This window comes from Cygnus olor, chromosome 11, assembly GCF_009769625.2.
Source record: "Cygnus olor isolate bCygOlo1 chromosome 11, bCygOlo1.pri.v2, whole genome shotgun sequence".
In the NCBI taxonomy this organism is placed as follows: Eukaryota; Metazoa; Chordata; class Aves; order Anseriformes; family Anatidae; genus Cygnus; species Cygnus olor.
This window is the reverse complement of record NC_049179.1, coordinates 21,795,690-21,821,468: the sequence shown is the minus strand read 5'-3', so window position 1 is coordinate 21,821,468 and position 25,779 is coordinate 21,795,690. Positions and strand designations below refer to the sequence as shown.

The 25,779-nt window shown below is 64.1% G+C and overlaps 2 protein-coding genes across 10 annotated transcripts in view; one reads left to right on the top strand and one right to left on the bottom strand.

Annotated features, from left to right (window-relative positions):
* Positions 1-4,928: 4,928 nt before the first annotated feature.
* IDH2 (isocitrate dehydrogenase (NADP(+)) 2) lies at positions 4,929-8,857 on the top strand. The gene is made up of 11 exons (XM_040569661.1): positions 4,929-5,124; positions 5,804-5,895; positions 6,232-6,397; positions 6,600-6,760; positions 6,847-6,990; positions 7,143-7,279; positions 7,434-7,585; positions 7,680-7,792; positions 7,867-7,964; positions 8,103-8,195; positions 8,498-8,857. Exons 1-11 carry the CDS (start codon positions 5,010-5,012, stop codon positions 8,583-8,585), a joined length of 1,359 nt encoding a protein of 452 aa, XP_040425595.1. The 5' UTR covers positions 4,929-5,009; the 3' UTR covers positions 8,586-8,857.
* A 104-nt stretch (positions 8,858-8,961) lies between these two features.
* Positions 8,962-25,779, bottom strand: part of ZNF710 (zinc finger protein 710) — a 28,330-nt gene continuing 11,512 nt past the window's right edge. For 5 of the 9 annotated variants that reach the window (XM_040569657.1, XM_040569658.1, XM_040569654.1 and 2 more), the window contains exons 2-5: positions 13,277-14,746; positions 12,155-12,346; positions 11,455-11,629; positions 8,962-11,235 (exon numbers count right to left, since the gene is read on the bottom strand). In XM_040569657.1, coding sequence (XP_040425591.1) covers positions 11,063-11,235; positions 11,455-11,629; positions 12,155-12,346; positions 13,277-14,719 — 1,983 coding nt within the window. In that variant the 5' untranslated portion in view covers positions 14,720-14,746 and the 3' untranslated portion in view covers positions 8,962-11,062. The other 4 variants (XM_040569656.1, XM_040569652.1, XM_040569655.1 and 1 more) reach the window with 4 other exon arrangements.

Genomic DNA, 25,779 nt, shown 5'->3' with positions numbered 1-25,779 from the left:
GGGGAAATTGCTCGGGGTGTCGGGCCCGGGCAGCACCAAAACCTGTGGCCTAGGGTCAACTGGCAGGCGCGCTGGTGCTTTTTGCACCAAATTCCCACGCTGAAGCCCTCCGCCCTGCTCCTGCAGGTGGCTGGGAAGGCAGCGCAGAGCCATGCTGCTGCCTGCGAGGAGCTGGGACCAGAACCACCCCGCTGCTGCTGCCTGTGTGCTCAAGCCCTGCTCATCAACCTGCCCCGGCACAGGCACGGCACAGGCACATCCCCTGCTTGGAGACTCCAGCCGCGCTTACACACAGCCTATACACACAGGCTCTTCCTCCTGACCCACGTCTCCCGGGGATGGCGCGCACGCCCCCAGCTCGGCTCCCTCCTGCAGGCTGCCAGACAGCACCAGGCCGTCCTCGCAAGACCCCCTCCTCCCCCAAGCCGCGCACACAGGCAGAGCGGGAGCGCGCTCGCACGCACACCTGCAGCCGCGCGCGCTGCCGGGCCCTGCTGATTCACGCACAGATGCTCCCAGCCCCAGCTGCTCAGTGCCAGCAGCTCAGAGAAGGACGCGTGTCCCGCTGGAGCGGGGCTGCCTCGGGAGGCACAGCCGCGGTCAGCGTGGCGGGGGGAGTGTGGAGCACGCACGCCTGCTCTGCTTCGCTGCACGCCGGCAGGCAGCGGGGAAGAGGCCCCGCTCGGGACCAGGGGCTGCGGCAGCTTCCAGCCGCGGTGCAGGAGGGGCACCCTGAGGCCCAGGGCCCCTGGGCATCTTACCGGTTCTGCAGGCACCGGCCGTGCCCCCTGCCGAGCCGGGGGCCTCCCAAGGGGCTGCAGCCCTGCTCCCACCTGCCTGTCCCTGTGCCCCACACCTCCCCAGCCAGCTCTGGCCCCACCACCTGGATGTCCCTTCTCTTTGTCCAGGTGCTGGCCCCACGCTGCCCTGCAGCATCCCCTTTGGCCCTGTGGCAGGCTCCCTCTGGACCCTACAAAATGCAGCCATCCCCCCTCCCTTGCTCCATTCTCCTGCACAATCTGTGTGCCTGCTGGTGCATGCTGCTGGCCTGCGAGGCTGCAGGACACGTGGGACACTACCCTGAGCCCCAGCTGCTTATTGGGCACCACTGGCACAGGGCAAAACTGAGACACCGAGCACCCCTTGGAGGGCTGGGATGCGGTGGTCTCCGAGCCCAGGTACTTCTGCTCCCAGGGTGCAGGAAACAGGGGGCCCTGGCTCAGGGATATGTGACCCCTTCCCAGCCAGCCCTGGCCCCACAGAGTTTAGGCCAGTGCTGGTGTTCTTTGGCCCTGCTCCCCCCACCCCACAGCAGCACCCTTCACTGTGGTGCTGCCTGCGGGAAGAGGGGGTCCCTGACTCCATAACCTGTGTGGCCCCCGCTTTACCTGTGCCCCCAAGCCCAGAGGCTGCTGAGGTACCTAACCCCATCGGGTGCAGCCGGCACGCCTGGGACACGCAGCACGTGTGCAGCCTGCAGGCATCCCGGCGCTGTGCACACATCCACACACGTGGCACATGCAGCATACACGCGTGCCCCATACCTGACACCGAGTGAGCGCACACACCTCCTTACAAGAAACCCAGACGTCCGTCCAGAACACTTCCTCGGGCAAGCACCGTGCGTGCCGCGCGTCTAACACACATGTAAACACACGCACAGTGGCTTACGGGAGGCGCACACCCCACCCTGCAAACACACACACCTGGGAACGCCCCCGTGAGCACAGCCCCGTGCTCTGGGGCGGGCAGCCATCCACACACGTAGCCCCAAGTGCTCCTGCACCCTGCACACGCAGCCACACGCATGCTGCACAGATATCCACGCACGTTGCACGCACACTGCACACACACAGGCCCTCTGCCACCCCCGCGGCCCCGGCAAACCCAGGGCAGTGGCCGCCCCTGCACACACACATCGCGTGGGGAGCCCCGTGCAAGTGCCCGCACATCGTCTTGCACACCCTGTGCGCGTACACACCTCCCCCCGCACACAAGTGCTCGCCCAGCAGCGCACACATCCCCCCGCACACCCCTCCCGCGCACACCCCCCTTGCACGCTCACACACACAAACGCGCTCACACGCACGCTCACGCACACACGCGTTCACGCACACACACGCACACACCCCCCGCGCCCCGCCGCCCTCCTCCCCGCCGCTTACCGGCTCCGGGCGCGGCGCGGCGGGACCCGCCTGCAGCGCGGGGCGGCTCCGGGGCTCCCCGCCCGCGGCGGGGCGCGGGGCGGCTCCGGGGCGGCTCCGGCTGCTCCGCCCGCCGCTCGCAACAAAGGGCCGCCCCGCCCGGCCGCCCCCGCCCGCGGCTCCGCCACCGGCAGCGCTGCCGCCGTCCCGCCCCGCCGGGGCTCGGGGGCGGGGGGCCGGGGAGGGGGCGGGCGTTGTTCCTGCTCGGGGGGCTGAAGCCGGGGCAGCCCCAGCCCTGGGGTGCAGGAGCGGGGGGCCCCGCCTCAGCTCGGGGGCGGCGGGGGGTCCCGGGGTGGGGGGACCCTGGCACGATGCCGCTCGCCCCAGCAGCGCCGGCTGCACGGCGGCCAGCGGAGCCCGGGGCCGGTGGGGAGCGGGGCTCTGCGGGGTCCTGCAGCACGGCTGCTGCGGGGGGCCCTGCCCGGGGCGAGAGCCTGTGGCCCCCCGTACGGGGAGGGGAGTGCTGCCCCAGCAGCAGGGGTGTTGGTGCTGCGCGGTGGGTGCAGGGACACCGGGTACGAGCGCGTGTGGCTGCAGGCGTTGCCGTGAGGCCCCGGCGGTGATGTGCAGCTCCGGGCGTTCTGCAGCAGCACATGGCTGCAGGTGTCTGCTCGGTGGCACAGGGCTGGAGGCTGCTGGCCAGGTGCCATCGGTGAGCAGAGCCGATGGGGTTTCGTGGGCCTGAGCTGGTGTTCAGGACGGCCGGGGGGGGGCCTGCCCAGCCCAGGGGAATGCAAGGTGGGGGTGGCCGGGCACTGGGCACAGAGGGAGGAACGGGGCAGGGGGCTGAGCCACAGGGGTGAGGGGAGCCAGGCACGCGGCTGTGCCCCAGCACGGGGGTCCAGTGGGCTGAGCCTCCCCCAGCCTGTGAGCAGAACTGTGGCAGCAGTACCAGCCCTGCAGGGAGTAGGCGCCGTGAGCGAGCGCCAAGCTGCTGCCCAGCGCTGGGCCAGGCAGGGACATGGGGCCAGTCAGCCTCAGCCCTACACCTCCAGGCTCCCCGTCCTCCTTTGTGGAGGTTCCACTTGTGTTTTCAGCTGCGCCATGTCCCCAGGCGCTGCCATCTGCTCTGCCTGATGTCACGCTGCATCCCTGGGGTGGCTGTGCTGCCCTGCCCTGCGTGGCCCTGGCTGCCCCTAGCCAGTGGGGCTGGGGTCCCTGCAGCTGCTGCCTCTGTGCAGCCCATGGGCCCTAGGGTGGGGGGGTGAGGTGTGGGGTTGCTGTATGGGGGCAAAGACAGCCCCCCTTCCCTCCCTGGACCCTTGCTGTTCCTCTGGCTGGGCTCTCGGTGCCCCAAAAAGCTGGAGTCAGCCCGCCTGCGAGTGCTGCTCCCCATGCAGGGCTGGCTGGAGCATGGCCCTGGCCCCCACAGCGAGCCCGGCCAGCCCGCATGGACCCTCCTGGGGCCACCCAGCTGCGGGGGGAGCTGCTCTGGCAGCAGCCTGGGGCGTGTGGGCTGGGCTCCGGCCAGGGATGCCTCCTTTGTTCAAAGGCAGCCCTTCCCTGGGCCGGTGCCACATGGCTGCTCCGTCAGCACGGCCGGAGCCTGCACGCCCGGGGCCGCGCTGTCCTGACCTCGTCCCTGCGAGAGCCCGGTCACTGGGAGGCTGCGACCGCAGGCTTGGCAGGGCTGCAGCCGGTGCCGTGGGGCAGCCCCAGGCCCTGTGCTGGGGTAACGCCGCTGGCCCCCTGCTGTGGGGCAGCCCCACGGCGCTGTCCCTGCAGCTGCAGGGCTGTGCGCGGGGCAGGGTGCTGTGGGAGGGTGCTGCGGGAGGGTGGTGGGACCCAGCTCCCACACGCTGCCCCGGAGCAGCGGCCCCCCGCAGCTGGCAGCCCCGTGGGCTGCGGCTCTGGTTAATGTTAAAGCCAACAGACGTCAGCGCCGGGCCCTGCCTCCTCTCCGCAGCCCCTCTGCTCGGGGCTGGTGGCCGTCGTTCTGCTTTCCTTCCCGGAGCGGGACCTGCCCGGCCCCCGCAGCTAAAAAAAGCCGCTGGCCTGGCCCGCGCAGAGGGACGGCAGCGCTCTGGGCCCCTGCACCCCTCCCGGCCCCCGTGCACGCTCTGGGGGTGCCCCGAGGCGCGTCTCCCCCCGGTGCCGGGGTCAGACCAGGCGAGGCTGCTGGAGGCGGCAGCGGCTGCGTGTCCCGCTCGGCCCGTCCGCCCTGCGTCACGCGCTGGCACGCGCGGCATCGCTCGCTTCTAGCTATGTAGGGAAAGCCGGAGCGCCGAGCCCCGGGCCGAGCCGGCAGCGTGGCCCCTGCTGGCCCAGCCGTGCGGGAGCCACGTCCCCTGCCCGCGGCGGGCACGGGCACCTCCCCGCGCCGTGCCACGCCGCGCCCCTCTGAGCGCCGCCAGACACGCACGGAGGCGAGGGGCTAGCTGTGTGCCGGGGGGTGCCCCGGCCGAGGGGGGGGGCCGTGCCAGCACCGCCCGCCAGCCCTCGCCCGGTGAAAGCCGATCCCCGCCCGCCGGTCACCTTGTGCTTTGGCACCGGTTGCGCCTGGCGTGGAGGAACAGCACCCCCCCCCCCCCCAGCGCCCCCTCCCGTCCCCACGGTGCCTCCCCGGGGGGGTCCTCTCTGCGCATCCCTACAGGGCCGTCGGGTGGGTGCGGGGGGGCTGCGGGCTGGGGGGCGGCGGTGGCTCGCCCCGACCCCCCGCCGGACCCCGCACGGGCCCCTCCGGGGCCGGCCGGGGGGGGGCCGGGCGCAGGCGCTCTCGCACCTCCCCGGGGCGGGGCGAGCCGCGTCCCCGCTCCGCCGGCCCCGCTCCGCCGCCCCGCCGCGTCCGCCCCGTCGCGCCCCGCCATGGCCGCCCGCTACCTCCGAGCCGTCCCGGCGCTGAGCCGCGCCGCCGGCCTGCCCCGCTGCCCCCCCGCCGCCGCCGCCGCCGCGCTGGGACCCTCGGGGCCGCGGCGACACTGTGAGTGCGCGTGACCTTGGCCCGGGGGGCGCGCGGGGGGGCGCGCGGGGGGGGCGCGGCGGTGTCCTTGGGGGCGGAGAGGGCGGCCGGGACGGGGGGGGCACGGCGCGGCGCGGCGCGGCTCCGGGGACGCGGCGCGGTTTGGCACGGCTCGAGGCGGGCTGGCTCGGCACGGCCCGGCACGGCCCGGCACGGCTCGGCCCCGGCGCCGTGCGCAGCCGGCCCCACCCCCAGCACGGTTCGACCCGCGCCCCTGCGGCCCGGATTTAAGGGGGGAACTGGGGGGGATTGCGCCCGGAACTGCGGCCGGCCCCGGGGGATTGCGCGGGGCCAGGCCCGGTCCCACGCGGGGTTTTGCGCCCCCAGTTGCACCCGGGTCCCGCCCTGAGTGGGGTTTGCACCCGGATCCTGTCTGGCCCCGGTCCCACGCAGGTTTTGCAGCCCAGCACCCTGACCCCCACCCTGGTGCGGTTTGTGCTCCGGCCTGTGGCCACCCCCGTGGAAGCTTGCAGCAGGGCTGGACCTGGGCCCAGGCGGGGTTTTGCACCCGAATTCGCACCCGGGTCCAGCCCCAAGAGGGGTTTGCACCTGCGCCGTGTCCGGCCCCACGCGGGGCTCTGTGCCCCGACCTGCACCCGGGGCCGGGCGTGCGCCCCTGAGCCGTGCCCCCGCTGCCCAGATGCCGACAAGCGGATCAAGGTGGCCAACCCGGTGGTGGAGATGGACGGAGACGAGATGACGCGGATCATCTGGGCCTTCATCAAGGAGAAGGTAGCGGGGTCCCGGCGGGGGGGCACGGGGCCGGGCCCCTCCCTGCTGTACGGGAAACGGGCGGGCGCTGCACGCGCGGAGCTGGCGGGTGCTGTGCAGGGAACAGGTGGTCCCTGCCCTCTGCCCTCCGTCTGTCTGTGTGTCTGTCTGTCTGCGTGTCTGTCTGTCTGCAGGAAGCAGCTGGTGCAACCCGTGTGCCGTCCGGCGGGTGGGGAGGGCCCCGGGGAGGGGGCCCGGTCGGGGCAGGGGGCTGGGGCTGGCCATACCGCAGTGCCTGGTGCTGCTCCTGGGCACTCCTGTGCCTCCCCCGGCTCTGACACACTGCTGCCCCCCCAGCTGATCCTGCCCAATGTGGACGTCCAGCTGAAGTATTTTGACCTGGGCCTGCCGCACCGGGACAAGACGGACGACCAGGTCACCATCGACTCGGCGCTGGCCACCCAGAAGTACAGCGTGGCTGTCAAGTGTGCCACCATCACTCCGGACGAAGCCAGGGTGGAAGGTGGGCAGGGGGGCGAGGGAATGGGGCTGAGCGCCTGCTGCGGGGGGGGGCAGCAGCACGGCGGGGAGCTGAGCCCCCCCGGTCGCCAGCTCCTGCCTCCATCTGGCTGGCGGTGGGGTCTGGCAGAACCTGTGGCGCTGGGGGGCTGTGTGCTGTGCCGGGCTGTGCCTGGTGTCCCACGCCTCACATCTTTGCGTCCCAGAGTTCAAGCTGAAGAAGATGTGGAAGAGCCCCAACGGGACCATCCGGAACATCCTGGGCGGGACGGTGTTCCGGGAGCCCATCATCTGCAAGAACATCCCCCGCCTGGTGCCCGGCTGGACCAAGCCCATCACCATCGGCAGGCATGCCCACGGCGACCAGGTAGCCTGCGGGGTGGCCAGCGCAGCGCCCAGGGGTGCCGGCCGTCCCCCCCAGCCCTGCAGTGACACCACGTGCCGCCCCTGCAGTACAAAGCCACCGACTTCGTGGTGAACAAGTCCGGGACGTTCAAGATGGTCTTCACGCCGAAGGACGGCAGTGGGGTGAAGGAGTGGGAGGTGTACAACTTCCCCGGCGGCGGCGTGGGCATGGGCATGTATAACACAGACGAGGTACTGGCGGGGGGCATTGGGGTCCTGTGGGCTGGCACGGCCCTGCTGTGGGTTCATGGCCAGGCTGGCGGGGCGGGGGTCCCGCAGCGCTGCGGGGCAGCCGAGGAGCCCGGGTCCCTGCTGACCGCAGCGTCTGCACTCGTTCGTTGCAGTCCATCTCGGGCTTCGCTCACAGCTGCTTCCAGTACGCCATCCAGAAGAAGTGGCCTCTCTACATGAGCACCAAGAACACCATCCTCAAAGCCTACGACGGGCGCTTCAAAGACCTCTTCCAGGAGATCTTCGATAAGTACGGACCTGGCCGGGCTGCTGGTCTGCATGGAGCTGGGGGGGGGCAGCCGCCTGCCCCTCCTGGGGGTGGCTCCGGGGCCTGGGGTGGGGGCCCCGCGCCCCGTGGCACTCACGCCCACTGCAGCACTGCTGACAGCTGCTCTGGCTCCCAGGCACTACAAGACGGAGTTCGACAAGCTGAAGATCTGGTACGAGCACCGGCTTATCGATGACATGGTGGCCCAGGTGCTAAAGTCCGCCGGCGGTTTTGTCTGGGCGTGCAAGAACTACGACGGGGACGTCCAGTCGGATATCCTGGCCCAAGGTAGCACCAGGGCTGCTGGGGGGGGCGGTGGGAGGGGGTGGCTGTGGGGGCACTGCCACCTGCCCGGGGCCGCCCTGACCCCGTCCCACCGCAGGCTTCGGCTCCCTGGGGCTGATGACCTCCGTCCTGGTGTGTCCGGACGGGAAGACCATCGAGGCAGAGGCGGCCCACGGCACCGTCACGCGCCACTACCGGGAGCACCAGAAGGTGGGTGTGCGGCCCCCACAGTCCCGGGGCGAGCTGTCCCAGCCCGGCCGCTGACAGGGGCTCTCTGCGTGCAGGGACGACCCACCAGCACCAACCCCATCGCCAGTATCTTCGCCTGGACGCGTGGGCTGGAGCACAGGGGCAAGTTGGACAGTAATCCAGAGCTGATCAAGTGAGCGGGGTGGGGTGGGGTTGTTTGGGGGTGCTCACAGGGTGGCCCCGTCCTACCTGAGCCCGGCTGGTGCCAGACACTGTGGGACGTGGGGACCCATGCCGTGCCGTGGCTGCCGGTGACCCCGCTGCCCCCCAGGTTTGCTCAGACGCTGGAGAAGGTCTGCGTTGAGACCGTGGAGAGTGGGACGATGACGAAGGATCTGGCCGGCTGCATTCACGGGCTTGCCAAGTAAGTGTGGCTTACGGGGCGGAGGGGTGTACAGGGAGCGTGTGCCACGAAGGCAAGCTCGCCCTCTGGGGCGGCTGCAGGACGGGCACTGGGGGCTGGACGGCCTCTGGGGACAGTGGGCATCTATTTACGGCTCGCCCTGGTCGGGCGGTGGCTGTGGCTGGGCAGGGAGCCACGTCCCGCTGCGGGGGCTCTGCTTCCCAAGCGCGGCCAGCTGGCGCTGCTCGCTGTGTGGGCAGGGACGGGCAGGGCCCTCGCCCCGCGGGACCCCCCCAGCCCTTCCCTGCACCCTTCTCTCCCAGCGTGAAGCTGAACGAGCACTTTGTGAACACCACCGACTTCCTGGACGCCATCAAGAACAACTTGGACAAGGCCCTGGGCAAGAAGTAGAAGAGGCTCCCCCGGGCGGGGGTCCGCGTGTGCTGCCCAGCCTTTACCTCATTTTTAACAGGATAGCGAGCCAGCGCCGCCTCTAGCTCACTGACACGGCTCAGGAACATTTGAATAATTTTTATAAGCAGTTTTCCTACGAGTGTTTTTAAAGCCTTTCTAGCAGGGGTTTGTAGGAAGGGGGTGGGGGGGGGCTGCCCTTCACCGTACTGTAATTTCTGTAACCTCTGACCTCATGGTGCCAAACAGCTATTAAACATGTCACCGGCCCAGGGCGCGCGTGGTGGTGGCATGGCTTGCGGGGGGGCACGGGCACGCCGGGGGCTCGCCGCCCGGCCACGTCCTCCCTGCCCGGGCGCAGGAGGCAGCCAGCAGCTAAAGAATATTCATTTATTTAGAATTATTGCTAAACAACTCTTCAAACCAAAGAGATCAACAAAAATAAACACAGTAGGGCTTTGCACAAGGGGCAGGTGAACCACTCTGCGGACACAAGGCGGGCGCGCCAGGGCTGTGCGGAGCGGCACCGGCACGGCCCGGGCAGTGCAGCCCCCATGCGGCCTCGCCGCCCCCTCCGGCACGGCTGGGGGTGCTCCTGGGGGTGCTCCTCGCACCGCTCCCGCTGGCACCAGCGCTTTTTGGTACTGGGACAGAGGTAGCTTGTGGCGGATGCGCTGCGCTGTCCGGGAGCAAGGGGTGGGCATGGGGAGGGGGCTGCGCCATGGGGGGCTCTGGGCTGGGGGGAGGCTGCTGCCACCTCCACCCTGCGCCACATCTGGTGGGGGCTGCAGCTGGGGGGGGGTGATGCTGGGGCTGGGGCACAGGGCTGGGTGGTGGCACCAGGTTGCTGGAGACAGGCAGATGGCAGCGCCTCTGCGCTAGTGCAGCAGGAGGAACACCCCCACACACACCCCCACACCCCCGGCCGCAGGGAAAGCCGCCGGACCCCGCACCGGTAAGCATGGCCATGGACAGGTTGCGATCGCTGCGTGCCCTGGGGCTGCTGCAGCCTCCCTGGGCTGGCTGGAGCCGTGCCACGCACTGGGGAGCGAGCTGTTCCCTGCCTGCTCCCTCCTCGGGCAGCAGGGTCCCCGTCCCCATCCCAGCCGGTGCCACCTCTGCCTCCGTCACTCCTTGGGCTTGGTTCCCCCTCACAGCACCTGGGAGCCAGACAGGCAAAACCAGCATCCCGGGGCTGTGTTCCCAGAGCAAAAACGTTCCTGAGCCCTGGTCTGGAGAAGCTCACAGGGGTGAGGAGCGCCAGCAGTGTGTACAGCAGCTTCGGTGCGTTAGTGCAGGCCGGCACGGCAGCTCTCGTGGGCAGCAGGACCCCCCCTCTGGGTGCTCTGCCCTCCCCCCGCAGCCCCGTGCCCCACCGCCGCCTGCGCTGCTCGCAGCTTCACAGATCACACACGTTACACAGGTTTACAAAGAACATTGGTTGAAGGAAACTGAACTCAGTGAAAAGATAAATCCAACCACGCGGCACATCTGAAAAAAATAAATTACTTTCAAAATACCATCATTTGCTCAAGTTGAACAGGGTTTGCCTTCCTTTAAATACATCGCTCACTAAAGCTGCTCTATACTCAGAGCTGCTGCTTCCACTGAGCTTTGCAATTAGTTTGTAAGAAAATATTCTGTTTTGTATGTGCCCTGTGGCCTCTCTTGGCTTGCCACAGCTTTGCCTGTACCAGCTCGCAGCTGATGACAGAGCAACCAGAACTGCTCTCGCCTGCCGAGGAGACGGGGACTGAGCGGGAGCTGCAGCACAGCCTCCTTCCTGCTTGGCCTCGTGCAGGCAGAGGGGCTCCTGCGCTGCTGGCCGCGCGGTGGGGGCACTGGGCTGGCGGTGCAGCTGGCCTGCAGCCCAGCCAAGCGGGGAGGACCCAGGAGGTAGAATCACAAATAATGCTCGTCGTCTTCTGGGATGTGCCCTCCCCTGCCTGCAGCTTGGAGTACGCTGGATGCTGGGCTACAGGCAAGGGGAAGACTGGGGCGAGGTCCTGGCTTCCCACCCAGCAGCGGGGCAGGTGGGAGGGCAGGTGGGAGGGCAGGAGGACGGGCAGCATGGCGCTGGGCAGGGGAGCTGTGTGCCGCTCGGGTGCTCCTTCTCCAGGGCGGCTGGAGGAGACGGGGCCCCGAGCAGGAACAGCCCCCGTTGGTGGCAAGAGCTTGCCCAGGCTTCTGCAGCTCTCAAAGCGTGCTGGAGCCTTGCTGGCTTGGCATACCTACTCCGAGTGCCCGAGGCAGGCTGCAACCGCTGCCCCGCGCTGCCTCCAGCCTCCACCCAGCACAGCTCGCAGGACATCCCCGTCTCCTCCTTCGCCCACCCGGCTGCAGCATGCCCCTCTCCAGCGGGTCTGCCTGGGCGCCGAGCCCGCGGGCAGCAGCAGCTCCTCTTACCACGCAAGGTCCACGCAGGCTGGCGGCCGCCCTCCTCCAGCCTGCTGCGGGCCGGCCGCCCTCCCGCTTGGCTACAACATGTTGTAGTACGCCATCTCCTTCATGGCCTGCTCCGTCAGTGCACTCTCATCCGGGGGGTTGCCGACCCCTCCGTAGCCGTAAGAGTTCTCCTCCTCGAAGTCTTCCATCTCCTGCTGGCCGTCCAGCTCGGCGTGCTCAGCCCCGGCCAGGTCCATCATGGGGTCTAGGGGAGAGCACCCACACAATGTCAGCCCTGCCCCGTGGTGCTGCTGCTCCACGCATGGCTCTGAGGCACCCTCCCCACCGCAGCACCCAACGGGCGCTCGCCAGAGGTGCTGTGGCACAGCCCAGCTCCCACAGCAAGCCGAGGGACACCACAGTGCCTGGCTGCGGTGGGCAGGGCCAGCTACCGGCCACAGCCTCCAGCACCGCCTGCACCTACCTTGGCTGTCCAGGCTGATGTCCATCACCCCGTGCTTGACCTTCATGTGCCGGCTCAGGTTGCCTTTCAGGTTGAACTTGCTGGAGCAATAGGGACACTTGAAGGGCTTGCTCCCAGCATGCAGGTGCATGTGGCCCAGCAGGTTGTACATGCGGTTAAAGGACTTCCCACAAACCTACAACAACGTTCCTGGGGTTAGCGAGGGCTCTCCTGCTGCCCCCCGGCCCCCAGCAAGGGCTGAGCAGCAGGCACTTCTCCTTGCCGGGCACCACTGCCTCGGGGACGCGGGCTTCGCAGACCCGACCTTGCTCCCAGGTCCCCCCGACTGACTCCACGGATGTCCAAGACTAATGGGGCTGCCCCCCTCCCTCCCCCTGCCTTTCATGGAAGGCCTCGAGGACCATCTGCTGGTATTTCTGTGAAACCCCGCATGTCTAGCACCGCTTAGAGCCAGGCAGGAATTGACCTCCTCTGGCAGCTGTGCCCACGCCCTCATCCGGAGCTGCTGCCTGCTGCCGCAGCTCGAGCAGGGGCAGCGCAGGACGAGCTGTTTGCCCGTGCGAACAGAGGGAGGCATCACAAAACTGCATTCGTTAGGCTGAGGGCTCAGCCCAGTCCCCGCTGGCACCTCTCCAGGAGCAGAGAGCAGCGCACCAGGGCCTGCACTGTCCCCGGGCGGATGTCGGCCCCCCCGCGGTACCTTGCATTTGAATGGCTTCACCGGTGAGTGCACAATCATGTGGGTCTTGAGCGTCTGCTTCTGCACAAACGTCTTGAAGCAGATGTGGCACTGGTACGGACGGACGCTGGTGTGTATGAGCATGTGGCGCTTCATGTTGGCCTGCAGGGTGAACTCCCGCCCGCACACCTCGCACTTGAACTCCTTCACGCCCTGGAGGGGTTGCAGCACGGGGTGAGCGCGGGGCGAGGCGGCGCGGGCAGGGCTCTGCTGCAGCAGCTCCGGCTGCACACTGCCGGCCGGGGCGCACGGGGGGAACCAGAGCAGAGCCTCCTGAGGCACAGGGGTGGGAGCTGTGCTTCAGTGACTGCTGGCTGGAGCCAGCTGCAATGGGAGATTTTCCCTAGCCAGCCCTCCTGCACCTTCCCAAAGTGTTTCCTGCCTCCTTCTCCCTGCCTGTTCTGCGAGCAGCGCTGGTGCTGCCGGGAGCCTGGGGCTGTCCCCTCCCGCTGCCTGGGAGCCCAGCTCTGCCGTGCAGCGGGCAGCCCGCACCCCTCCTCGCCCCACACAGCACCTCTTGGCCACGCTGGGAAAGCATTCGCGGCACTTGGAAAACCCGCACTAAGTGCCGCTGGGGCGACACCGAGAGCAGCTCGGCTAAGGGGCAGAAAGGAGCCACTGGGAGAGCACGGCCCTGCTGCAGCCCACGCTGTGGTGCAGCACCTCGGAGAGCCCTGCCCGAGCCCCCAGCATGCAGGAGGTGGGCTGTGGGGAGCTGGGCGCAAGGAGACCCAGCTGCCAGGCCCGGCTCTGCCCTCTGGCTGACCGGGCAATCGCTCCCCCTTGAAAGAGCCCCTGCGAAAGAGCAGAGCCCTCAGTCAGACCCTCTGTGGGGTCAGCACACTGGCCAGCATCCAGCACAGCCCCCTGCAGCAGGTTTGAAAGCCCCCTTCCCTGGGGATGGGAACCCCCCGGACACCCTGCCTACACAATGACCGCAATTTCTCTCCTATTTAAGGAGCTGTAGTTAATGCTAACCGGCCCACCAGCCCTGTCCCCGGGGCCAACGCCTCCCCCCGGGGCACAGCAAAAGCAGCAGCCCTGGGGCGCTCGATGCGCCGCACGCCCGGCCCCGGCACCTACCTTGTGGGTGAGCGAGTGCTGCTTGAGGTGGTGGATCTGGCTGAACTCCATGCCGCACTCGGTGCAGACAAAGGGCCGGACGTTCTGGTGCTTCAGCATGTGGTTCTGCAGCTGGCTGCGGTAGTGGAAGGACTTGCTGCACTCCAGGCACTGGTAGAGCGTGGGGCCCTGGTGCGTGGCGAGGTGCCGCTTCAGCTGGGTGAGCGTGGAGAAGTCCAGCCCGCACTCCACGCAGACGTGGCAGCGGCCACTCTCGTGCTTCACCTCGTGCGCCTTCAGCTCGCTGGGGTAGGCGAAGCCCCTCCCGCAGAAGCGGCAGCTGTAGGGCTTGATGTCGGTGTGCAGCAGCATGTGCCGCTTCAGGTGGCTGGTCTGCGTGAACGCCTTGCTGCACACCTCGCACTTGTGCGGCCGCGTGCCCTGGTGGGTCAGCAGGTGGGTCTGCAGGTGGCTGGGCTGCTTGAAGAGCTTGTTGCAGTGCGGGCAGGAGTGGGGCTTGATGCCGTTGTGGCCCAGGATGTGGGTCACCAGGTTGTACTTGGAGGTGTAGGACTTCTCGCACATGCGGCACTGCCAGCGCTTCTGGCGGTCCCCCGCCTCCACCAGGTAGGAGTCGTCGATCTGCACGTTGATGTCCAGCCGGTCCAGCTGCGCCTTCTTGTTGCGCTCGCTGTTGGCGCCCGCCGCATCCGCCTCGAGCTCCCCGGGCTCCTGCCACGTGAAGCCCTGCTCGTTCTTCACCTGCTCGGGGGACGCGGGCGCCTCCGCCTCGCCCGGGGATGGGGCGCCCGCCTCGAAGGCGCACTCGGTCTGCGGGGTGCCCGCGGTGCTGCCCTCCGCCGTGCCCGCCGGGTCGGGCTTGCCGTGGAGCGGCTCGTAGCGCTCCGAGGACTGGCGCGTGTGCCGGCGCAGGTGCCGCAGGCGGCGGGGCTTCCTGCTGAAGGAGCTGAGGTCGATCATCTTCACGGCGCTGCTCTGCACCGTCTTCTCCTGGCTGGGGTCCGGGAAGGCGGGTGGGAGCTTGTGCTGCAGCTCGCCCTTGTCTTCCCCGGGGACGGACACTTCGTACACCACCTCTTCCTCCACCTCGGCCTTCTCGCGCTTGACCTTGGGCACCAGCCTCACAGGAGGCCGCTTCCTCCTCCGGGCATGCTTCTCCAAGGACGACTCTGCCTCCAGGGCTTCCTCCTCCTGCCCATCCCCCGGTGCCTGCCCGTCGCCCTCCAGCCGGTACTCGCCCTCCGGCTCCTCCGGCTCCACTCCCGTCGGCTCCACTCCCGTCGTCTCGGGCAGTTCTCCTCCCAGCCCCGGGAAGAAGCCGGCGGGGCTGACGGTGGCCCCAAGCAGCTCATTCTCGGACACCAAGCCCAGCACCGCCGCCTGTGCCAGGGAGAGCACCACCACGGCGTCCGTCTGGGTCCCACACTCGGTGAAGCGATCCATTTCTCACCACTGCCTATGCTGTCATGGCTGGGGAAGGAGAGGGACGGACGTTAGTTAGCCTTCCTCGTGGATCCCTCCCACCCTGCGCGGCCCGACAGCCACGCTGCTCTGGAAAAGGCTCGTTTCAGCACGGACAGACCTGTTTGCTGATCACCGTTCCCAGCAACCCCCCCAGACCGAACACGGGCATTTCCAGAGCTGGTCCCCGGGCTCTGTGTGCCCTGGGACGCGTGGGGCTGTGCAGCTCTGGGGGTCCCACGTGTGACACCCGCAGCAGGGGCTGGGGACCAGGCTGCAGCAGGGAAGCACAGCCCAGGACCCGCTGTTGGCCCTGCTGGCTACGTTACAAACCCCGTGGTTTGAGGTCTGGGCTCCCTGTGCCCCTCAGAGCAGAATTTCGCATGGACAGGCTCCTGTGCCATTCAGGGACAGGCCAGGAAAGCCAAAGGTGCCCCTCTTTCCTGGGTTCTTTGCAGGAAAGATGCAGCAGCGAAGGGCATGGGGAGACAGGGCCCAAATCCTTCTCCCTGGGAACATTTCGAGCTGACAACTGCCAGGCCCACGAGCCCGAGTGAAACGCACGGCAGAGGCTCCAGGTCGGCGTGGGGCTGGTGCTTGTGGTGCACTCGCCTGGCACAGGCTGCCCCAGCTCTGCTGTGCCCCCACCACCCCAAGAACCTTCCATCCTCCTTTCGTTGCCATTCGAGCACCTCCTCGCCCCTTTTCTTTTGTTTCTATTAATGCCTTTCCCCAGCAGTTCTGTCCCAGCAGTAAGCACGCCAGGTTCCAGCAGCTTTCCCTCAGATTTTATGTGTGTCCATTTTCCCTGCCTTCCTCCCCCCTGCAGTAGCAGTGGGCCTATAGAGCCTGCTTACAGGGCAGATTTATGAGATCACTTAGAGAGTGAGGGCTACAGAGTTAGTTAAAATCATTGCAGAAAACATGGATCTCCAGGGCATTGGTGTGAATGCACCTGGGTCCAGAGAACCGTCCCCTCTGCCCTCTGGGAGGGCCTGCAACAGGATCCTGCAGGATTCTAGCGCTATTAATAATTCCATCTATTTCCAGGAAGAAAGTCAAATAATCGCTTACAAATGGCACAAAGCATTGCTCACTTACACGGGGAGGAGTGTACCGCGGTGGGACTGGCTGGTGGAACAGCCTGCTCGGGTTTGTTGGCAACACAAGCTCTTCCGAGCAAGTCGTTTTGAGAGAAATAACGCACGGCCACAAAGCAAGGGACAAACGGTGCAGACGAGGCTGCAGGCAGCAGCCTGTCCTCTGCACGAGGCGTGCAGCCACAGGGCAGGGTCAGCACGCAAAGGAGCGGTTTCAAGTCTTCTGCTCGCTCCACCGGACCATTCTGGTGACGAGCGAGGGGAACGAAAGGCAGACGGTGGCGTTCGCACTGGTGCCACACACGACGCTGGCCGGTTCGGGACACACAGGCTGAAAAGGTGACGTAGCCACCAACCGGGGGGCTGCGGGGCCACGCGAGCCCCCATCCACGCAGCGCTGCCACCGTGGAGGCCCGGCCCCAGAGCCTGCGGGGTGCAGCCCTGGTCCCACACGGACAAACCCGCGGCCCCACGCAGCCCCGCGCCCGGCTGGTCCCAGGGGGCCCACAGCGGCGGGGCGCGTTCGCACCTCCACCGTGCGAGCCAGGGCTGAGTCACCCCGGAGGGGGAAGAGAGCCTCTCGGGAGCCCCCGCTCCTTACCGTGCACACTTCCCAGTGAAAACCAGGAGAAACCTGCACCCAGCAGCGGGCAGCACCTGCTCATCCTCAGGGTTTAAGGAGGCAGCCAGGCAGGGGTTTCAGGCTGCCACGAACCACCCGCGGAGCTGGGACAGCAAAGCACCGGGGAGCAGCGGCAGGGGAGGAGCGCGGAGCATCGCCTGCGGGACGCTCAGACCCCAGAGCTCAGCCCGCTGCGCCCCAGGTCGGTCGGAAATGCTGGCTGGGAGAAGCAGCGGCTGGAAAGCAGCTAAGGGAGGATCTCAGACAAAGCAAAAGAGAAAGTGGGAGAGAGAAGTGGGAGAGACACTTAAAGAGGCAGGCAGGTCTGGGAACAGGAGCAGCCCGCCAGCGGGCGGGGAAAGCAGAAGTGCCAGCTGCCAAACGCGCTTAGCTTGGGGGCATCCTGTGCTAGCGTGGGGGCATCCTGGGCGCTCTGGTTTGTGAGGACTGAAACAAGCCTGAGAGGTGCCCGCGCGCACGCAGCCCACTCGAGTCCTGCTCCCTGTGCCTGGCCTTGGAGAGAGCTGGGCATGGCCACGCTGCTACTGCAGCTCCGGCGTCCCCAGCAGAGCTGGGGGGAGCCGTGCATCGCCCCCGGGCTGGGCTTCCCTGTGGGCACGGCCCAGAGCAGCCCCCCTGGAGCAGCGCCCCCGGAGCAGCTCTTGGTGCCTGGTACGGCCGGGCAGGGCAGCGCTGGGGGAGCTGCCCCCGAGTGAAGCAGAGGAGGCCGCAGCTTCCTCCTGCAGTGAAGAATGTCCTTCTAAAATATAATTATTTCTGCAGCTACAACAAAGAGGAATCCTACAGGGGAGGTAAAACAGGAATAAACTCTAAACCAGATTATGTCGCAGTCCCAGGAGCACCTGCAAGACTTGAAAGCGGCAATTGTGGGCTAACTAACCGCTCTCCTTCCCGGAACGGAGAAGCCCCACTTTATCAGGTTATCATCCTCGCTGCAGCAGCCAGCACGGCCGCTGTCCCGGCCGGCTGGTTGGGGTGCAGGGCTGGGCACAAGCTGCCTTCTCCATGTGTCCTCCCATGTCTGCACTGCGCCTGCAGCACACATACTCCTGGGGAGGGAGAAGTGACGGGGGAGGCAAAACAACCGGCTGGAGAGCAGGAAGAGGAAGCCCGGGGGAGAGATGAGGCCTCGCTGGGCCCAACCACGGCCACAGCCTCGCTGTGTGCTTGACACGGGTGCTGCTGGGCTCGGGGATGGGAGCAGGCACCCCTCGGCCAGTGCCCACGGCGTGGGGTGTGGGAGCCCCCCTGCAGCATTGAGCAGGACAAGCCGGTGCTGCTTGGGAAGCAGACACCGCGGCCCTGTCCAGAACCCCCCCGGCACCCCCCGGACTCCCCTGTGGGCACACGGGAGCTCTGCTGGGAGCTCGACCCCTTCCCTGTCCTCTGTCTGCCTGCAGTGCCCCCAGCACCGGCTGGGCTTCTCCAGCCCCCGGAGCCCCCCGACCCCCCAGACAGTGCGGGGGGAGCGCGGGGAGCTGTCTGTGCTGCTGAGCAGGGGGTGGGGTGGGGGGAAATCACAGCAGAAACCTCCTGCGCTCCCCTCAGCGCCAGCCTGCAGTGCTGCTCTGGAGGATGCGCAGCGCGGATGAGCCTCCACTCTCCAGCGTGGGTGGAGTTTTTGTAGACGTGCAGTGGTCTCCAAACCCTTCATCACCCCGCTGCTCCCGTCTCCCACGCGCACGCTCCCTCCGCCGAGCTCAGCTGGATGCTTCGCTTACAGCGAGCGCCTCCGTGGGGTGCACGGCTACCGGAGAAAGCAGCACAACAGAACTCACCCCTGCAAAAACATTCCCTGCCATTTTTGCGAGGACGGGAGGGACTCTCACTTCCACGCTCCCTGCTCCAATTTCCCTGATCACGACCGTGCTCATCAGCCCCCTGCTGAGCCGTGGCCGAGCGGGGCCAGAGGGCTGGCCGGAGGGCGCCGCGGCAGGAAGCACAAAGCCGGAGCTTGGAATGACAGCAGTTTCCCGGAAGGAACATGGGCGCAGTGCTGCTGGCTTCAAGACCTGCTAATGTAATTCCTGCTCCAAGTAAGGAAACTAAAAACAAGAGGCAGCTCCCCAGGGCCCTGGTCCGGGCAGGAAAGCCAGGGTCCCTTCCCTCAGTGCTGGCAAGAGGAGCCAGGGAGACCGGAAAGCAGGAAAAGCTGTTCTGATTTGTTTTTCCATTTTGTTTTCTTCCTCATTTTGGGGCCCAGTGCAGCAATTTCTATTTCCCACATGGACTGGACGTCTCTTCCAGTCCACTTAGGATCCCATTTTCTCCAAGGGGCAATTTCTCTGTAGCCATTTATCATTCAGGACAATGAATGCCCACACATCTCTGGCTGTGTTCTGCAGCCTTGCTGTGGTAATGCCGCCCGGCTCAGGGCAGGAACCGGGGGTTCCCGGTGCCCCGGCAGTGCCAGCGTGCAGGCACCGTGCCGGTGTGGCACAGGGCCGGGACAGCGCTGGCCTCTGGGACGGCTCTGCCTCCGAGTACAGCACCACGAGGCACAGAGGCTGAGCGGCTGACGCACACGCACGCGCTCCTGAGACCAGCACTCACGTGTTTAGAAAGCAAAACCAAAACCAAAAAAATAACAAAACAACAACCCTAAGACAGAGGCCTTTAGAAGAAAGTAAATTATAGATTCCTATCTGCAGCACTCCGAGGAAGGGGATGAGCGCTGCTCCTCTGGGGTTCCAGGGCAAAAACAAAAGCTGTGTGGTACGCAGACCAGCCTTTGCACTTTTCTCTGTCAAACGTTCAAGCCCTTGTGCATAAGACAGTGAGCTTTGCTATTCAAAAGAGAGCAAGGCCGCAACAGTTAGCAGAGCTGCTGAAGCAGCTGCACAAACACACCACACCGAGAGGGAAGTGGGGAATCAGACAAATGCTTTTGTTTCACTTCCTTGCTCTCACTTCCCTGTTCAGCCTTCTCGAAGGCCTTGCAGAGCAGGCTGGAAATGCTGTTTCCCGGCATACTGGCAAGCAAGGCTGGGCCAGGCATTCCCAGCTCCTCCCCGAGATGCTCGGACGCTCCCCGTGGGTGCAGCCGGACCCTCTCCTCCCCGGGGAGCCGCTGCCGGCCCTGGCCCCCAGGGTCCCGTCCCGCAGCGCACTGCTCGGCCCCCGCCGCACAGCTGCATTGAAGGCGGCAGGGGAAGGAAAATCAGCAGAAATAGGTTGTCCCTCCCGGCTGTGACAGCACAGCAGCAGCTGGGCTGCTGCCGAGCCCCAGCTGGACACGCAGGAGCCGCTTGTGGCCGGGGAGATGTGCAGGCAGCAGGACAGGGCAGGGGACGGTGCTTGCCTTGCGGTGCCGGCACAAGGCCCAGCGCTGACCCAGTGCCACGGCACCAGGCTGGTGCAGGGGCGATTTAACTCCACCAGTCGGTGCAAAAGGTGAGCCTTGCACAGGGCCCCGCGCCTCGGTGCCACCCCTAACGGGTGGGTAGGAGCTCGGCAGCGGGACCAGCTCGTCCCCTGCCCGCGGGGCTGAGCGGGGCGGGGGCTGCCTGTGCCGGGGGGGTGCAGGTCCTCCCGACGGGCGCTGTGCAACGCGTTACCATCCGCTACCTCTGCACGTCTCCACGCTGACTTCCCTAACCCCGTTCCTGATGATTGCTTCTTGAGTTCGGCTCATCCGTCTGTCCCACTTCCCCCAGATCAGAAAAACAGGAAATGGATTAAATGTGCCTGAATATCGATCCCAGTAGCAACACGAGAACAACTTCTCCGCAGCCCCGGCTCCAGTCTCCAAATCCCTCCCGCGGAGGTACCGGCAGGCCCGGCCCTCGCCCAGCTGCAGCAGTTCCTGCCCGCGTGCTGAGCTGGGAACCAAATGCTCGCCTGGGCTTGCATCAAAGCCCCGAGTTAGGGTTTACGTGCTCTCCAGCTCATTTGCTGATTGAGACACTCGCCCGCCTGTACTTTTCCCACACCCGAAGTTACACAAATGCACTTGTGAATGTCTCCTCTGAAAACCACAAGTGTTGGTGTTCCCCTGTTCCCTCTCGTCCGTGCCTCCACCGACGGTCATGCTTCTTCTTTCCCATGGCGGATTGGGGAAGGACGCACCTGGGGCCGGCAGCAGTTCCTACTCCTGTTTTCTGGGTTTTGTGAAATTTTCTTTCAGCACTCTCTTCCCTCTCCTGGGAGGCTTTGTCTGGGTGTGATCTGTTCTCCTCCAGTATCAGCACGGGCTGGAGGAATCCAGCTGCCCCCTGCATTTCGCTGCTCCTCTCGCCCCAGCCCCTGCCCATACTCCTCAGAGCCTTGCCATTTCTTACTGACTGCCTGCTCCTTAGGTGATTAAAACTGTTTTTTAGAGAGCTGCCACTTCCTTATGTCATCTACCTTCTCTTTATCCCTGTTCCTTTGTGTTTAACCACTCAAGCACCTAGCTCTTACCTGCAGACCCTTACACCTGATGGTTCCCCTCCCGCAGCGCTTTGCACCACGGCCCCTTCCTTGCCTCTGGTACCTTTCTTGCTGGATTCCAGCTCTTTCAGGAGCTGCACCAGACTGAGTCATTTGTTGCTGAACACTTTTCTTTTGCTTTCCTTTCTCTGCTCTAACCTGCTTGGTTTCCCCCGGCCTCTCCTGAGCTGTTCCAGTGCCTTGGGCAGTCCCGCGCAGCTCCGGCACCAGGGCTTGGTGGCAGCTCAGGGGCTCCGAAACGCCCCGCGATCCTGCGTGGAGCAGCCCTGGGCAGCCCATGTAAATCCCACCGGCACACGCACACGGTCTGCCCCTGGCCTCCCCGACACAACAAGGGCAGCAGGGGGAGCAGAGGCTCCATGATTGACCTCGTGGCCCCTGGGCGGCCGAGGAGCCCCAGGCCCTCCTCGTTACCCCTCCTGCTAAGCGCGGGCACCAGAGCCGGCCGGTCCCAGCAGCAGCACATCTCCTGCAGCTCGCCCGCCTGCCCGTGCCCAGCGCGAGGGCACCTTGCGGGCCTGTCCCCTCCTGAAAGGGACCCCCTGGCACTGCTGGGGCTGGCCGTGGCCGAAACCCCATCCCCTGTGCCTGCCGTGGCATCAGGGCTCTGCGGCAATCGTTAACGGCAAATGGCTAATTGGTAGATCTTGAGTATCTGTGAGAATAGCTCCGAGTTTATTTTCTTTGTCTTTTAAAAGAAGCTTTCAGTCAAGTTTGATAAAGGAAGAATCAGTCTTTCATCTTCTCTTTTTTTTCTGTGTGTGGTTTTCCCATAAAGCTGCTTAAAGCACCCACAAAAATTTTAAGCTGAAAAATATATTTTTTCCCTGAAAATCACAACGAACGATTGAAATGATTCATAAAACTGACCCAGAACACTTGTTCTGTACCAGGCCTGAGGATTTATGAGGTCACCTTGGTTTCAGCCGCATGCTGAGCGAGGGCTGAGTGACAAAAGAATGACTGGGGTCTCCTATTCTCTGCCCAGCCCACAAAAGCGTTCCCATGCAGGATAATCAATCTAACACCGCGGCAAGGCGAAGTTGTTTCCATGCTTAAATCCTGGTGTAAATCAAAGCCAAAACGTCTACCTCGTTTCTAAAGCTTCCGTGACCATCCCGGACCGAACCAGAGAAGGTGTTTGTGGGGTTTAGCGTTTGTATGGAGCAAAGTGGCAGGGCGGGGACAATTACCGAACACGGAGCACGGCGCACAGAGGACGAGCTGCTCAACACGGGGCCGGTCGGCTCCAGGCCCCCCCGGGGGTGAGCTCCCCACCGCCTGTACCCGGCCCCGCAGCCCGGTCTGCGGGAGCACAGAGGCAAACCCTGCAGTGCTGTGCCCCAGAGCCTCCCTCCTGTCTGCATCTGGGTCAGAACTAAAAATACCGCTCCTCTTCCCACGACTGACATCCAATGCAAATAAACCAGACTTTAATCTAAATAACGAGCCAAAGTTCTGAGCAACGGGAAGGAGGACGCGTTTTGCTGGATTGCTGCCTACCAAATAAACTCGTCACTTTTAAAGAAATCAAAACGATTTCTAAAGTCATTCAATCAGTGTCTCCAAGTTAGGTATCACCGAACTCAGTTTTTTAAGGAAAACTTCTATTAACTAGTTCTCTAGAAAAAAAGATAACACCCACTTACTGCGAGTTGATTAGAAAGCAGAACCGCTCCCTGCACGCAGACACGCTTTTTGACGAGGACAGCCCGACGTGACAGCATGTGGAGCGTTCTGCGTGGAAGAATTATCCTCTTTGGGGGCTTTCATTTCAAAAACAAGGACACAACCTACCACTCGCACTATGACAAAGGCACCTTTTTTGGTAAGAGGAGGTGAAAAAAACAAGTTGGGGAAAAAGATGATTGTATGTCTGCGTGACAGACAGTGTGTCAGGAAGGAAGTGGATCTCTTTGCCAGATCATGTTAAAAACCACCACTAATCGATCTTTTGGTAATTCTGCTGGTGATTCTTACCGCGAAGATTACACTCAAAGGTGAGAGTAAACATTAATGGGCTCGTAGCCACCCGATTACTGGCACACTCTGGCTGGAGGGGGAGAAGGAGGATTTTTAAATAACTGCACAGAACTGGGGAGGCGCGCACAGCCCAGAGCTGCCGGCTCTCGCCCCATGAGGCTGAGGAGCCAGGACCTGGTGCAGGGCCAGCACCGGGAGCTGGGGGCGCAGCACCGGGTCAGCACCGGGAGCCGCAGCAGCAGCACTGGGAGCCGTGTCAGCTTGCCGTGGGGAGCAGGGCCACGACCCAGACGCTCCCGCACTGCCCTGGCCAGCAGGGCAGGACCCCCGCCAGGCCCCCCCGCCCCCATCGCCGAGCCCCCCACCCCTGCGCCCCGCCCCCAGCACCCTCCATCCCTACTCCTCCATCGCTCCCTCATTCTTCCCGTTTCCCTGGCAACCCCTATCTGGGCGCTGTGGATCTGTCCTCTGCCTCCCTCTTATCTCTCTCCTTTTTCTTTCATCTATCTCCTAATCTCCCTCTGTATTCCAAACCTCTGTCCTTTGCTTGCTTGCTTTCTCTCACGCTTTTCATCTCCTCCAATGTCTTCTTTATCTCTGGGTTACAATTATTTGAATCTCACTCAAAAAAAAAAAAAAAAAATCCACCCCATTAACTGCTGTGGCACCAGCCAGCTCCGGCTCCTCTGGCAGCCTGGCTGCGCTGCTCAGGACCCCTGCCCCTACCACAGGCTCCTGGCCAGGTCCCCAAACGCACACCCCGCCTGGTGGAAACAACCACGGAGGTGCCATGCTTGCAGGCAAGGCCCTTCCTCAAAACCCTTCAAACAAAGGGAAAGCAGAATTTCAATCTTGTGCTACAAGATGTTCAGGATTGGGCAATTAGAGGCAACTTGCAAACTGCCTGCAGGGTTCACTTGCCCATGTTTTGCTGCAGTGCTGCAGTTTGAAGAGCCCCCACTTTGCTTTATTTTCACTGCACATGCTTTTCACTCAGAACCTCTGCATTGCTAGAGAAAAGCACGGCCGCTCGCACACCCTGCGGTTTTGCCCTGCTCTCTGCAGCAGGACCGTGCTGCCCGGCTGCTGTGCTCATCTCGAGCTCCATCCTCCAGCACTCCTCCAACACAAAACGAGAGCTGGCCGCTCCGGTCCAACCTGTGCTCCTACACTAGACTGTTCCTCAACTTCTGCTTTATTTTAGAGCAACTGGGGAGACAATAATTAATGGGGAAAATGGAAGCGCACAGGGAGAGCTGGGATTTTCCTTGCTCTTTGCAGTTCACCTGCTTGATGAACTTCTGGTGTTTCGCTGCCCAGCAGAACAAGGTCTGGTCTCTTGCTTAGGAGACCAAAAGGACCCCACCGTGACGCTCACCAGCCCCGTCTCCATCGGGTTTGAGTGTGGCGCCTTTTCATGGCAAACGCGGACCAGGCGCGGCCCCCCGGCAGTGACCCAGCTCTGCCGCACAGCCCAGCTTTTCCCAAGGACTGCTTTTCGGCCGCCCAACGCTCCCCTTCCACACGAAGCTGAGCCGTTCTCCCCATCCCCACCCATACGTCTCTTCCCCCATCTGAACAGGCAGAACTCTCCTGGGATCCCAAGAGCTTATTGCCGTGCCATGTTTTAAACGGTTGCCGCTCACCCGCACAGCAGCACCGGCGACATCAGCAGCAGTCAAATTGTACCGAGCTGCTGCCGGGAGCTGCAGAGGCGAGGGCAGTGCCACTGGGGCAAGGGAGCAGCACCACTCCCTGTCCAGCCTGGCCTTGCTGCCCGCATGCGGAGCGGGGAGATGGCACGGGGAGATGGCACGGGGAGATGGCACGGGGAGATGGCACAGGCATGCAGCACGCAGTGCCCAGTGTCGCTCCGACCCCGCGGGCGCAGGCTGGGCGCTGGGTGCGTGCCGGTGCTGCGGCACCAGAGGGGTGCCTGCGACCCGACCACCAGCAGCATGCTGCACCGGGCTCTCTGCAGCAGGCTCCTGATGGAAATCACCCTGTTCTTTGGAAAACAGTTTTTGCTTTTAAGTGAAATAAACAGGGAAAGAGAGACTTTCAAGTTCCTCCTTGCTGTAACGACTTCTCTTCTACATACTCTTTCCTCTCTGAAAATAGAAGAGCTATTCAAAAAAGATGCGAAAAGAAAAAAGGAACTGAATAGAGGAAAGAGGAAAGAAAAAATGGAGCCCCAAGGGGGAGGAGAAAAACAGAATGAAAAGACAGCAAAAGTAAAGAAAAGGGATGAAAAATAAAGGAGGGGGAAGAGAGAGACAGACAGAGAAGCTTTGAAAAGAAAGAATGCTTCTAGCCTGAATACAGTGTGCATGAAAAAAAGAGCGCTTGAAAAGAAACAGCCACATGAAATGACCTCTCATTCACAGACTGTGCCAATCACGACGACAATGTAAATCCTTTCTTCTTTTTTACATTCTCTCTCTTTCCAGTGGGGGCAGAGGGAAAAGGAAGAAAGGAGAGTTAATTCTCAGCACAGCAGAAAATAAATCTGGTCTTTTCTAACTCCCTGAAAGAAACGCTGAGCTACTTTTAAAAATACTTCTCCTAGTAATCACACATGCAGATATGTAAAAAACAGTAAATGAAATTCTGTGCACTGAGTTTCTGCAAGGAAGACTCTCACTCGTGCAGTCCCTGGTGAAAATAACAGCAAACAGAGAAGACAAATCTGCAAAACCAAACGCTTCCATGAAGGCAATCAGCATTACAGATCTGGGTCAAGAAGCAAAGGAACAAGAGGGGATGTTCTGGACAGGCAGAACCCAGGGGCCTGATCCTGAGCCCTGCTCTGTGGGGGCAGCCCTGCGGGGCTGGGGGGTGCACAGGGCTGGTGCTCCCCGCATCTGCAGGAGCTGGGGAGAGGC